The sequence below is a fragment of the Bos taurus genome, chromosome X (genome assembly GCF_002263795.3).
Source record: "Bos taurus isolate L1 Dominette 01449 registration number 42190680 breed Hereford chromosome X, ARS-UCD2.0, whole genome shotgun sequence".
NCBI classification, from domain to species: Eukaryota; Metazoa; Chordata; class Mammalia; order Artiodactyla; family Bovidae; genus Bos; species Bos taurus.
The window spans coordinates 49,836,063-49,850,216 of record NC_037357.1 but is presented as its reverse complement, the minus strand read 5'-3'; the positions used below and the strand labels follow the sequence as shown (position 1 = coordinate 49,850,216).

Sequence of the window (14,154 nt, the reverse complement as noted above, 5' to 3'; positions counted from 1 at the left end):
ATTCATCCCTCAGGGCAGCTCTGTGACAAAGGTATTGTGAGTCCCAGTCACAGATGACAAAGCAAGTCCTTGTAGATCATGTATATATCACCTTCCTAGAAACTGGCATTAGGGGAATGAGGTTCCATCCCCTGCCCTCTGCAATGGACTACAGAGCAGCCTCCCTTTTAGACAGTGGGCTTTTAGGGAAGAAGAAATGGTCATTTTGCTCTCCCCTGATATTGTGAAACTGTGAGGACTCACTCAAAAACTCCTCTTGATGATGATCATACTGTACCTACATGCTCACATACATTCATTACCTTGGAAAAGCATTCATTGTGTTCAATTTTGTGAGGAGAGAATAAAAATGGAATTGACAACATAGCTCTGTGTGTGTGTGTGTGTGTGTGTGTGTGTATGAGCGAGTGTTGTAAGATAGGTTTCGGATCATTTTTAAGTCTCACTCTTTCTTTTCATTTTGATTTTTTGATGATGTGAATGTTAAATCTTGTCTTCTTTTGTGTTTCACTGAATGTATATACATGTATACTTATATATGGGCTTCCCTGACTGCCCAGAGGGTAAAGAATCCACCTGCAATGCAGGAGACACAGGATACATGGGTTTGATCCCTGGGTTGGGAAGATCCACCTGGAGGAGGTTGTGGAAACCTACTTCAGTATTCTTTCCTGAAGAAACCAATGGACAGAGAAACCAATGTACAGAGAAACCAACGGACAGAGAAGTCTATAGGGTCACAAAGAGTTGGACCCAACTGAAGTGATTTAGCACACATGCATGGAGAAGGCAATGGCACCCCACTCCAGTACTCTTCTGGAAAATCCCATGGATAGAGGAGCCTGGTAGGCTGTAGTCCATGGGGTTGCTAAGAGTTGGACACGACTGAGCGACTTCCCTTTCATTTTTCACTTTCACGCATTGGAGGAGGAAATGGCAACCCACTCCAGTGTTCTTGCCTGGAGAATCCCAAGGACGGGGGAGCCTGGTGGGCTTCCATCTATGGGGTTGCACAGAGTCGGACATGACTGAAGCGACTCAGCAGCAGCAGCAGACATTTATATATAAGCTTACACTGTTCCAAAGGCTGTAAAGTCTCACAGTCTTTACAGACTTGTGCAAGCTGAAGAACTAGGAAAGTTAGTGTTATAATGTAACACAATTCCTAAAGCCCAATAACCAGGGGAGCCCATGGTGTAACGCCTCTTCTGAACTCAAAGGCCTGAAAACCACAGGGCCACTGATGTAAGTCCCAAAGTATAAGAAGGCCCAAAAAACAGGAACTCCAATGTCTGAGGGCAGGAGAAGATGGAAAACTCAGGCCAAGAACAAAGAAAAAATTCACCCTTTTTGCCTTTTTGTCCCATTCTGGTCCCCCAGTGTACTGGATGATGCCCACCCACATGCAAGAGGGTGAATTTCTTTATTTAGTCTCCTGGATCAAATGTAATCTGTATCAGAAATACCCTCACACCAGGAACACTCAGAAATAATGTTTAACCAGCTATCTTGGCATACCTTAGATAGTCAAGTAAATATTAAATTAACCATCACACCTCTAGTCTTCATTATTTCCTCTTAAGGAAATAATTGAGAACTACATCAGGTAGTGTTATGCTTTTATTTTAACCATCAGACAGAACTTAGAAATCTAAAGAGGAGAAGGAAAAACTATAGTATTTACCTATATTTGTGTTCTTTCTGTTTTTCTTTTTTCCTTACTAATGTTCCAAGTGTATTTTTTTTTTTTGCCAGTTCCTTTTTTTTTTTTTTTTTTTAAGAACCTCCTTTAGCCATTCTTTTATGGAGCATCTGCTATAGGCAAATTCTTTTAGTTTTCCTTCTTTTGAGAATGTCTATATCCCCTTTCATTCCTAAAGGACAGCCTAGCCAGATACATTGGATGTTGACAGTTCTTTTCCTTCAGCACTTTAAATTCCCTCCTTGGAACCTTCATCCCCATGCTATGAGACAGTCTCTCTCTCTCTTTCTCTTTTTTTCTCTCTCTCACTTTCTCCCTCCCTCCATCCCTGTCTTCTCTTTGAAAATGTAAGTTGCAGAAAGTTTTATACATTTCCTGTTAACATTCTTCAATTCCCACTAACTCCTTATTCTGTGGTATCTGGCAGGGCCGTTGATTTTACTGTCAACTACGGAAGCTAGTTTCTGACCCAGAAAAAAGACGTGGTTTGGCTGATCAGATGCAGTGCTTGTTCCAGCCACCTGTTGAACTGCTTGCAGTGAAGTAACATGGATGTGGGGCATTCCATGTGAGTCAGGTTAGGCCTGTTGTACTTGAAAACATCAGCAAAGTCTATTTTCAACACTCAGCCTTCAAAACATGTTCTGAGTTTTTATCAGAGGTCATTACATAAAACAAATAAGAGGACACTTAGGTTATGATTCTTCCTTATAACTTTTATTAATGCCAGAAATGAAATAGTAAAAACACAGTGAATTTTTCAAAATGGCATGATTTTGTCACATTCTCTGGCTCCAGGGCTTGGGACTTCAACATCTTTTCCTGGGGACACAATCCAACCCACAGCCACCCTCCACCACCTCCCACTTCGCTCTGAGCACAAGCCTTCAGCATGTCCCCTGAGGCCTCCACATCCAGTCCCTGTCAGCTCTCGGCCCCCTGTCCTGCTGCTCTCCTCTTCACCTACTCTGCTCCAGCCACACTGGTCTCCTCACACTCCCAAACCTCCCTCAAGTCCTCACTCAGTCTCTGTTTCAAACTGAAGCCGACCCCAACCACCTGGTTGAAAATGGAAAACCACTCCTCCAAGTGCCCCTTCTCTTTTTTCTTGTTGCACTTCAGGCCAGAGTTCTCACCACCTTCCCATAGGCTACATAGTGTAGTTCTTTTCTTGTTTCTTAACAGTCCTTCCTGGCTGGACTGGAACCTCTACGGAGGCCTGGAAAGGTGTCCAGTCAAAATTGTTCCTTGAGTTACCCAATAAATAAAGCTGCTATACAAAATGTAAGTAAATATCCTTGTGAGCTAGGAGTAGGGAAGTACTTCCTAAACATTGTTTTAAGCCCATAACAGATCAAATCAAGAATATACTGATATTTTTGATATCCTGCTTATCACCAAGAATATAACTACAATTCTGATTTGTGCAAATGGGCAAAGGATACAAATAGGTTAGTTACAGAAGAGGAAACCCACAAAGGTTGCAGGATATGGTAGGAGTGCAAATGGATACAATCATAGCAGGAAGCATCCTGGCAGGACTGAATCCAGTGGAGCCTGCACATCCCTGAACTCCAGCATTTCTGCTCCTCTGACCAGTCCCTTCAGTGGGGTGTATGAGGGCATCCACACGGTGTGGTCTGTAGAGGTGGGAATCAGAGCCACCTAGGCGTCTTACTGACTCTCCTTCTGCCCTAATGTCTGACCTTCAGGTGGCTCTGGTTAATTCATGAGTTTCCACTTGTGGGATGGATGACAACAGAAGTCAACATGCTAGACCCTTCTTCCAAATGTTCTTTGGGTTTTCCTCCCCCATGTCTCACCGAAGTGTCCACACCTACTTTACCTACCCATGTGAATCTGGTTCTGCCCTGACCTGGTTTTTCTCCAGGGATTACGGTGAAAACATACTAATATCTGCTAAACCTACAACTAAAACTGTAACAATGTCTGCTCATGGCTCCCTCTTTGTAGCACCCACAGGGGAGCCTGGGACAGAGAGCTCATTTTGTTGTCTATAAGCGACTTGGAGGCTTTACTTCCCACTTGGCTTTCGTACAGGATCCCTAGCCCAGCTCCGCACTGCCCTTTACTTGGAGAAGCTGGCCTGCTCTCCTCTTGCAACATTGACTTTATTTATATACTTTTGCCTGTGCCCAGTGTTTGTTGATGCACACGGGCTTTCTCTAGTTGTGGCCAGTGGCATCTATACTGTAGTTGCTGAGCGCAGGCTTCTCATAGCATTGCCTTCTCTTATTGCAGAGCATGGGCTCTAGAGCCCAGGCTCAGTAGTTGTGGGGCATGGGCTCAGTTGCTCTGTGGCTTGGTGAATCTTCCTTGTCCAGGCATCGAAGCAGTGTCCCTTGCACTGACAGGTGGATTCCACTGAACCCCCAGGGAAGTCCTCCTCATGTTTTATCTTGCTCTGTCCTGAACTGTAACCACATCTCTAACCTCTACTTTCTCCTGGATTAAAAGTATATGTGTATATGTGTGTATGGGCTCAGTCGTGTCTGACACGTTGTGACCCATGAACTCACCCACTCTGTCCGTGGCATTTCAAGGCAAGAATACTGGAGTGGGTTCCCATTTCCTTCTCCAGGGGATTTGCCCACCCAGGGATTGAACCTGTATCTGTTGCATCTCTTGTGTTGGCAGGCAGATTCTTCACCATTAGCATCACCTGTCTTTCAAAAGCCTTAAAGAAAGTGTGTGGCTTTACAAATTGGACCACCTGAATAACTTCTTCTACAAGGAGTTCACTGACACCATCCACTCACGCCTGCTTGGAGTCCTTTTCCACTCCTTTCAAACTGGTCCAGCTTAGCATCTGCAGCCTTTGACACATCCCCCTTGCATGTGTTTCAACCTAAATATCAGCTTTATTACTGATGAAACTGATTGGGAAGAACGTGGCTTGGCCATCTGAGCCAAGTCAAGTTGCTGACTTCCCCCAGACTGGCTGAGACATGGGATGGCCACCCTCAGGGAAACATGGGCCCCGAGGATTGCTCCACCTTCCCAGGCTGCTGCATCCCATGGTAAGCTTCATTTCCTGTCACACTCTGACATGTGTGACAGACCCATTTTCTTCCATACATATTATCTCTCAGATTTGCTTACTCATACTGAGTCAGATTATCTGTCACACACACTCTTTCTGTAATATTCCTGTGTCACTCTATAATGCTTTTTCCATCACACTTTTTCTCTCTCACACCTGATCTCTCCTAGACCCTATCTCTGACACTTTGTGTGCCACCAACTCATGCTGTCATGGTATCTGTAAGAGAGTTAACTCAATCAGGTTGCTAGGGAGACCAAGGCTCTTTAAGGAGGAGGTGAACACTCTTTTTCACATTCTTTTTCCTTAGACATGGAGGCCTGGCAGGCAGCAGAATCTCTTGCTCAAGAACATGCTTTGTTTGAGTTCAGAACCTGTGTTATGGGAGAAGGTCTGGGTAAAACTTCCATGGCCTTGAGCTCTGGGTTCCCCCATTTCTTCTGGTGAATATCCTGCTGATGTCATCCTCGGATATATGTTATGGGAAAGAGTCTGGGCAAAATTTTCATAGCCTTGAGTTATCCTTTTCTCTATACTCATCATTTTTCTCTGTTCCCAAGCCAAGTTCTTCCCAATCAGTTTCATCAGTAATAGAGCTGATATATAGGTTGAAACACAAGCAAGGAGGATGTGTCAAAGGCTGCAGATGGTAAGCTGGACCTGTTTGAAAGGAGTGAGAAAGGACTCCCAGCAAGCGTGAGTGAATGGTGTCAGAAAAGTATATAATGCTGTGCTTAAACTAGCAAACTGGGTACTCTTTCTACCTGTTCTGATATCGATCTTAGAAGCTTTTTCTATAACATTCACTTTAATTAAATTTCTACTACACAAAGCTCTGAGTGACTGAACCTGCGTCTCTTGGTTCTGGAATTAAATGTTCTCCTTTGGAGACCATGGATCTGGTGGCACCGTTCACCATTCACTGTACACATTAAGTTATCATCTATCAATCTGGGGGCTCGCTACCTCTATACTATCATCTGCATCTTAGTCTCTTCCTGTCACATTCTGTTCTTTGAAATTCCTGTCCCAATCACACATTCCCTCTGTCACACTCACTCAAAACCATGCACCTGTCACAGTGGTAAACTCTCTGAGAAACTCATTCTATCATAGTGTCTTTCCTTCATACTTCTGTCACTCTCTTGCCACACACAGTACTTGTCACTGGCATTATCATTTTCCTTTGCAGATCTCACCATTCAGACCCAAGTTAAGTCCCATGCCTGATGGAGCACTATGGTCATCATAGTTTTGGTAAATGCAGGAACCAAAACGCACAAGACTTTGAGCTGCTGGTGTTGGGGAGAGAGTGGGTGTGTGTGATTTGTGTGGAGGAGACCTGCATCATGGGAGACAGGATACTGACATGGCAATACTGTCTGAAACCTGACTTAATGGATGAACACATGGAAAGCACATGAAACAGTGCATGGGCTGCAGCAAGTGTTAGCTATCACTACAGATGAAGAGCACAGGTACAGATGTGGAGTGGGCAGAGGGAGGACGCTGGTGGGTCATGTGGCTTAGTCCCTTGCCCTCTAGGCCATCATAGTCTAGTGAGCCCCCTTCTACAGCACGACTATCCTTACAAATGTCCCCCCAACCTGACAGTGGGCCCCTGAGGGAGAGATGTGTCCAGGTTCCCCGCTGGGGTCCTCTAAGCCACAGAGCAGGGAACAGACACAGGCATTAGACAGGATCTACCCACACCCTAAAACTGACTTGGAGCCAGATTGGAGAGAAACTGGGTAGGTGTGAAGGTGGACAGGGATGCCCCACCCCTGGGCAGCCACTGCCCGGTCCTCTCTCCCTGCACTGGGGGTGGGGAAAGGCTGCTGGCCTTGGATTTGAGAGCTGAGCGGACTCTCCAGCCAGGGGTGGGGCTCAGGGACGGGAGAGGGCAAGAGACTGGGCAGTGTCCAGGGGAACATTGCTCTTCCCCCAGTCCTTGAGCGTATCAGGTTCCTCCGGTGCTTCTGAGGGGTCCCTGCATTCTGTGTGCCTGGAGCCCCAGGCAGCCCAGCCCCATGCCATCCCCAGTGAGTGCAACAGCAGTCCCCGCTTCCCTCCCCCAAGCAGGCAGGCACAGCAGGCTCCGCATCCCTGGTATCATGCCTCCAGGGCCGGGCCACTTCAGTCCCATGTGAAGGCACCTGTGTAACCACACAAGCAGACACATACGCCCATGTGAATGCATCTCAACCATGCTCTCTTTGACACACACATGTACACAGGGACACACCCATGTGCATGCACCTGACCACACACTCTCTTGCAACCAAACATACATGCCCATGTGCAAGCACCTCCACACACAGACACATGCACACGCCTATGTGCTGGAATCTGTGTATGTGCTCTCTCTCTGAAACACACCCACGCAGACGCCGATGGGCAGGCACCTATGTAAGGGTACTCTCTCGGGCACACACACAGATACACACATTCATATGCCTATGTGCGTGAATCTGTGCACGTGCTGTCTCTTACAAACACACCCATACAGATGCCCATCTGCATGCACTTGCCCCTGCGCTCATGCACACAGACGCACATACACGCACGTGAGCTATGTGTGAGACACCAGAAGGACAGACCAGCCCTGACCCAGGGGTGCCTGACTCACTTCTGGGAGTCGATGACAGGGGCCTGCGCTCAGCAGGATGGTCACCTGTGAGCGACGCCAGGCTGGCTGCAGCACAGACATGGAGGTGCACAGGGACCAGGGCTTACTTGGGGTTTGCAGGCTTGGAGTGGAAACAGTCAGGTTCCCTGAAGAGTAGGGCAGGGTCTGTTTGAGCATGTGCACTGAGGAGCTGTCCCCACACTAAAGTGGCTGCTGCTAAGTCGTTTCAGTCGTGGCCGACTCTGTGCGACCCCATAGACGGCAGCCCACCAGACCCCCCGTCCCTGGGATTCTCCAGGCAAGAACACTGGAGTGGGTTGCCATTTCCTTCTCCAATGCATGAAAGTGAAAAGGGAAAGTGAAGTCGCTGAGTCGTGTCCGACTCTTAGCGACCCCATGGACTGCAGCCCACCAAGCTCCTCCGTCCATGGGATTCTCTGGGCAAGAGTACTGGAGTGGGGTGCCATTGCCTTGGAGCACCACCATTTACCAGGTTTCCAGGCCTGAGGCAGGGCTGACACAGAGAGCCCAGACCACGTGAGTATGTGTGTCTGCGCATGCGCATTGGGGCTACACTGCAAGCTAACGCGTGAAGTTTCAACAGGGGGCACCCATTGCCTGAGAGCCTGCAGTCATCACGGGAACCGATGGTTGATGGGAACCAATCGTGAGGCAGGACCAGAGTGCGTGTGCGCAGGCGCTCTGCCCGTGCTGAGTTTCACGTCACAATACAGAGCTGGGATCTGTAGGGACGGTTCAGTCTTTCCCGACGCAGAGGGAGGGGGAGAGGGCTTCAAGATGGAGTCCGAGGCACATGGTGGAGGAGCCATGAGGGCAGCCGATGAAGACGCAGGTGCTGTGGCCTCTGCAGCGGGTACAGCACATGGCGGCCAAGGTGTGCCGGGTGGTGCTGCTGGCCACAATGGCCCTGGCATCCCAGCTGGCCCTGGAGACGCCGTCAGTCGAGAAGTCCCTGCCGGCTCCGGTGACATGGCTGATCCCAGAGGCCCCAGCGCTGCCGGAGAGTCAGGTGGCGCAGCCGCTGCCATTCCGCAGATCCCAGGGGCACCCAACGCACCAGGGCCTGGTGGAGACACCGCACCCGGAGCCAGAGTTCTGAGTAACCGAGCCTTCCAGTTGTATCCTATTCCAGGAGCCCCGGTGGGCCAGGCGGCTGCGGGGGTCGGGGTGTGGGCTAGGGGTGGTTTGGAGGGTTGCAGGCTGTGGAGCCTAAAGTATAGGAGGAAGGTACTCTGGGAGGCTGGAGGGTATGGGTCAGGGGTGGTCTGGCTCTCAGTGCATGGTGGTGAGGAAAAGCACCCTGAAGTGATCCAGAGGGTTGAGCGGTGATATGCAGGGAGTCCTGTGGTGGCCTTGTGGGAGAAGGTGGGTCTCCGTGAGCAGGGAGCCTGACATACAGGCAAAATGACGAGTGTGGATAGTGGTGAGGAAAAGCAATCTGAAGGGAACTAGAGGGTCGGGCGGTGATATGCAGGGTGTTCGGCGGCGGCCATGAGGGAGAAGGCGGGTCTCCACGAGCAGGGAGCCTGAAATACAGCCAAAATGACTGGTGTGGATGGTGCCTTAACCGTATTTCCACCAGCAGCTTTGGCATACCTTTCTCATCGTACGCGGAGGCAAACAACGCGCGCCGCATCCTGACTCGACTTACTCAACTGCGATGGCCGGTTCAGAGGGAGCTTTACATTAATGGCCGCATGTTGGTTCTGTGAGTTCTAAAGGGGGCCGGGGCGAGGGAGGGAGTGGTGGGTGGTGACCAGTCTAGGCCCAGGAGGAGCCATAATGGTGGGTTAAGCCTAGAGGAGAAGTGTGGTGCTCTGGGCTTCGTCAGTGAGCGGGGACAGAGGGAGGACATGCTCCTCTTCCTCCTCAGCGGGAACATGAATTTCATTTTCCCTCCCTTTTAGCCGATTGACTGCTGAAGACCATGCCCTGCTCCAGATGGCCATCCGCTTCTGTCTGGAGCAGGCTTCCCTGGTGATGTGGATCTTGCAGAACTTCGTACCCCACCTTTTTCCTCAGTCTCAGCACAGAAGAGGGCCTTAAAACTAGCCTATGTGCCCTAGTCTCAAGTATCATTCCCAAGGGCATTGCTTTCTGCAGTAGTTTGATCGGGCTTCATCTTGTGCCTGTGCTGCTGCTTGTGGGCTCAGGGTCCACATAGTTTTTTGGGGATTGTGAACTGCAGAAAATAAAAGTGAGCTGTCTCTGACTTTAGTTTTGGCTTGTTCACTTCCTAATGTTGCATTCATCTTCTGGTTGGAGGGAAGGTTCTCAGATCCAGATATCCAAGGAGTACAACCCAAGCGAAGACGATGTATGTAAGAAGTGGGAGAATAAGAAAGTTGTTTATTGCCATTCACTATTGATTTTTAAATATTTTGTCAGTTCTATAGTTACATTTATATATTAAGATATAATACCAGAACATTGCTGTTCAGTCTCTAACTAGTGTCCAACTCTTTGCAACCCCCTAGACTGTAGCACACCAGGCTCTGTGTCCCTGCTTTCTCCTGGAGTTTGTCCAAGTTCGTGCCCATTGAGTGGGTTATGCTGTCAAACCATCTCATCCTCTATCCTCTCATCCTCCTTTTGCCTTCAATCTCTCCCAACATCAGGGTCTTTTCCAGTGAGTCACCTTTTCACATCTGCTGGCCAAAGTGTTGAAGCTTCAGGTTCAGCATCAGTCCTTCCAATGAAAATTCAGGACTGATTTCCTTTAGGATTGACTGGTTTGATCTTGTAGTCCAAGGCACTCTTAGGAGTATCCTTGAATCCTGAAACCATGCTAAACTCATTAATTAATTGCAATAGCTATTTTGTAGATCTCATTGACCTTCCTACATAGACAGTCATTTTGTCTGTAAATAAATACACATTTATTTCTTCCTTTCCAATTAATGCATTTTAACTGGTTTCTGTTAAAATAAAATTGCCAACACTTTGGCACCTGATGTGAAGAGCCAATGACCCTGAATATGGAAGAGATTGAAGGCAGGAGGAGAAGGGAATGACAGAAGATGAGATGGTTGGATGGCATCACGTCTCAATGGACATGAGTTTAAGCAAGTTCTGGGAGATGGTGAAGGACAGGGAAGCCTGGCGAGAAGCACTCCGTGGGGTCGTAAAGTGTTAGACTCGACTGAGTGACTGAACAACAACACGCTGATTTCTGTTATAATGGATTGGAGTTTCCTGCTTCTTTGCCTCCTGGTAATTTTACATTGGATGTCAAACATTATCAAATTTCCCTTGCATGCTTGATATTTTTCTATTCCTAAACTTATTCTTGAGCTTTATTCTGAAATCCTGTTAAGATGCTTGGAAACAGTTTGATCCTTTTGGGTCTTACTTTTTAAGGTTGGCTCTGTAGGACCAGAGCAGATCTTAGTGTAGGACGGACTTAATTAACTGAAACCATCCATGTCCAAGAAGGCTATAGCTTGAAACAAGGACTCTTTTTAAAACTTTTAATTATGAAAATTATTTTTTTTTATTTTTGGGTGTGCCACCTCTTAAGTGCTTACAGCCTTTCTGTGCTTGCAGCCATTGGGGGCTACTCTCTAATTGCTCTGCTCAGGCTTCTCATTGCAGAGGCTTCTCTTGTTGAGGAGCAGGGACTCTAGATCGGGGTGAGTTCAGTAGATGTGGCACACCGGCTTAGTTGTACTGAGCATGTGGGATCTTCTTGGCCCAGGGATCGAACTCATGTGCCCTGCATTGGTTGGCAGATTCTTAACCACCGGACCTCCAGGGAAGCCAAAATAAGGAGTATCAGAGTGATAGTAAAATCTATCTGGACATTTGATTGGCACTTTCTATTATATTTTAAGATGCTCATATCCTTTGACCCAGTTTTCAGAATCGATCATAGGAAAATTCTTGTATATGTGAGCAAGGCAAAATCGACCACAGTATTCATTACTGCATTGTTTGTCCCTGTGAAAAACTGGTAGAATGTAAACCCAGGGGGAAACATTGAGTAAATGATGGTAATTCCATCCTTCTGGAATGACATATGGCAATCAGAGAGCAAACCAGATAGCTGGGAACTAATATGGAAAGAGATGAAAGCAAATTGCAGAATTCTGGGTCTGGCATATTCCTGTCTTTTCAGGACTTTCTGACCCTATGAACATGCAGGGAAATGTGGAGTAGAACCACCCAGAATAAGCACCACCCCCTCAACTGTCAGTGTTATCACCGGACATTAGGGAAAATCATTCCTGTATTTAGATTTCCATGTTGTTTAACTATCTTCATAAAGAATCATGACTTTTGAAATGATGTTGCTTTGGAACATAAAGGTCTGCTCCATTTCCCCATTGGAAAAAAGCATTTCCTTAGAAACTTTAATTCAGCAAAGGTCTGTGAGGGAGCATGGGGAAGAGGATACCCCCAAGAAGTGGATATGGACCCCCAGAGTCAGGGGATGGAAGCTGATGGGAGGGTCAGTAGCAGGGACCATGCTTGCATTAATGATGAATCTTTCCTATCTCACTTAAAAAAAAAAAAAAAAACACATTAGAAATTGACTTTGAATTTGACGAAAAGTGTATACCACCATCGAGGACACCTGTGGGTTTTGTCATCTGGTGCCCATTTTCCTTCTTTTGGTTCTGGTATCCTCCTGTCACCCTGGGAAATCACCTCTTTCATTTTCTCTCACCCAATATGATTATGATAGAGTTGATTTCACCTCCAATTCCAAGAGTGGGCATGTAGCTCAGGCCTGGCCAATTGGAGCACTGCTTTCCTCCAGCTGTGTTGATATCATCCAACCAATGACACTGTGGGAGCTGTAGGGGAGGCAGGCAGGCAAGGGACAGAGGGGGAGCTGGAGCAAGAAGGCAGATCTCAGGGAACCAAATGCTGGATCCAGCCTTTCCTGAAGACAGAAACTACCTCTGTACCTTGTAGGTAGACCCATAAAGTCTCCCTTTGGCCTAAACCAAGGTGGTTATTTTGTTTTGTTTTGTTTTTTCTAGTCTACAACTTTTATTTGTACATCCAAGTCCGATTCCTTACCTCATTCTTTGAATGAGCCCCGGCTGACTACTGTTGACAGCACTTGTCAGTCACTGGAAGCAGGTGCTCCTATTGCTGGATCAGCTGGGAGCTCAGTACTTGTAATTCAGCCCCAAGTACTGTGCACTGTTCGCTGAAACCAACGTTGTCTACGCTGTCTTCATATCCTGCAGTATTCTCATCCCTAACTGTTCACCCTCTATAAGGTTTTGGCAACTAGTTTATGTTCTCCTGAGTTTACTGACAGAGAATCCTATTTCTGCAGACAATCTCCGAAGACTCTCCCACTTCCAATGAAAATAGATTCTGCCTCTGGATTGTTATATTGAGTCAGAGAAAGAAAAATACAGGTAGAGAAACCAAGGCTTAAGTTTAGGCAAGAATGTCATCAGTGAAGATGGAGAGCCGTGGTAAGAAGGGACGCTTATGCTGAAAAAAGTTAATGTGTTACTCCACCCTCATTTCACTGTAATGCTCTATCACTCCCTATTTGGAGAAAAATAATGTGAACAGCTTAAAGCGTCTGCCTGCATTGCGGGAGACCTGGGTTCAATCCCTGGGTGTTTAATAAAATATTTAATAAAAATAACCAAGGTGGTTATTTTGTATTGATTTGTTCCTTTTTTCACTTGCAATAGCAAAGTCTTCACTGTTATTGAATTGAGGTACCACAGTTTTATTGATTACTTAATTTTCTTGCTTAGACATTGGCTCTTAGGTAAGAAATAGCCAAGCTGTATTGTAGAAAAGGAGACAAATGAGAGTATTTGTGGGTAAATTGCCAAAGAGGGAGGGGAGGATTTACAATGGGCAGATGAAGGAAAGGGCAAAAGCTGGAGAAGGGGCACTGGGGACAGCCCTTAATAGACAATGCTCCCCAAACTGGCCCAAAATGGTGAAGTCAGTCCACTAGGGGGATGGGACTCCCATCTGATTCTTCCTTCCTCAGCCAGCAAACTTGGAATCATTCAGCTACTTTGACCCCATACATGGACTGCTGAAGCTGCTAGGTTCCTTTAAAACATGTCAGGTCCTGCAGTTATTCAGTTCCAACCCTCCAACAGACTCCCTCTCAGTCAGAGTTGAAGCCACAGCCTTCCAGTGGACTGAAAAGTCCTACATGGTCCAGCCTGCATCTTCTCTGGCTTCATATCTTCTGTTTCCAGTACCCCTTTGCCTAGTTGAATCCAGACACATAGGGCTCCTTGCCCTTTATGAAACATTAGGGTGCATTTAAGAAAATTTGTCACACACCACCATGGGGGAAATTGAAGAAGACCTAAAAATGCAGAGATGTACCACATGCATGTTTTTCAATCATATTTGATTAGAAGAAGTGATATTGTTCAAGGCTCAATTTCCCCCAAACTCATCTATCAGTTCAGTTCAGTTTAGTTCAGTTCAGTCACTCAGTCGTGTCCGACTCTTTGCGACCCCATGAACTGCAGCACGCCAGGCCTCCCTGTCCATCACCAACTCCCAGAATTCACCCAAACTCATGTCCATCAAGTCAGTGATGCCATCCAGCCATCTCATCCTCTGTCGTCCCTTTCTCCTCCTGCCCTCAATCCCTCCCAGCATCAGGGTCTTTTCCAATGAGTCAGCTCTTCACATGAGGTGGCCAAAGTACTGGAGTTTCAGCTTTAGCATCATTCCTTCCAAAGAAATCCCAGGGCTGATCTCCTTCAGAATGGACTGGTTGGATCTCCT

General features: G+C 47.1%; 1 protein-coding gene across 2 annotated transcripts; it reads left to right on the top strand.

Moving 5' to 3' along the window:
- Window positions 1-8,092: 8,092 nt before the first annotated feature.
- LOC112445143 (cancer/testis antigen 1-like) lies at window positions 8,093-9,633 on the top strand. Of its 2 annotated transcripts, none has more exons than XM_024988731.2 (3): window positions 8,093-8,534; window positions 9,002-9,124; window positions 9,324-9,633. In XM_024988731.2, the coding sequence occupies exons 1-3, from the start codon at window positions 8,194-8,196 to the stop codon at window positions 9,460-9,462; spliced, it is 603 nt and encodes a 200-aa protein (XP_024844499.1). In that variant the 5' UTR covers window positions 8,093-8,193; the 3' UTR covers window positions 9,463-9,633. The 2 variants fall into 2 exon arrangements, with proteins under 2 accessions (XP_024844499.1, XP_024844498.1); XM_024988730.2 differs by having other exon boundaries at window positions 8,999-9,124.
- Window positions 9,634-14,154: the final 4,521 nt, after the last annotated feature.

Excerpts from the sequence above, each read along its gene's own strand:
- LOC112445143 (XM_024988730.2), top strand. The coding sequence starts at position 8,194 with ATGGAGTCCGAGGCACATGGTGGAGGAGCCATGAGGGCAGCCGATGAA. Across the intron at positions 8,535-8,998 it reads AGTAACCGAGCCTTCCAGTT|CAGCTTTGGCATACCTTTCT; the intron begins GTATCCTATTCC and ends TATTTCCACCAG. Across the intron at positions 9,125-9,323 it reads AATGGCCGCATGTTGGTTCT|CCGATTGACTGCTGAAGACC; the intron begins GTGAGTTCTAAA and ends CCTCCCTTTTAG.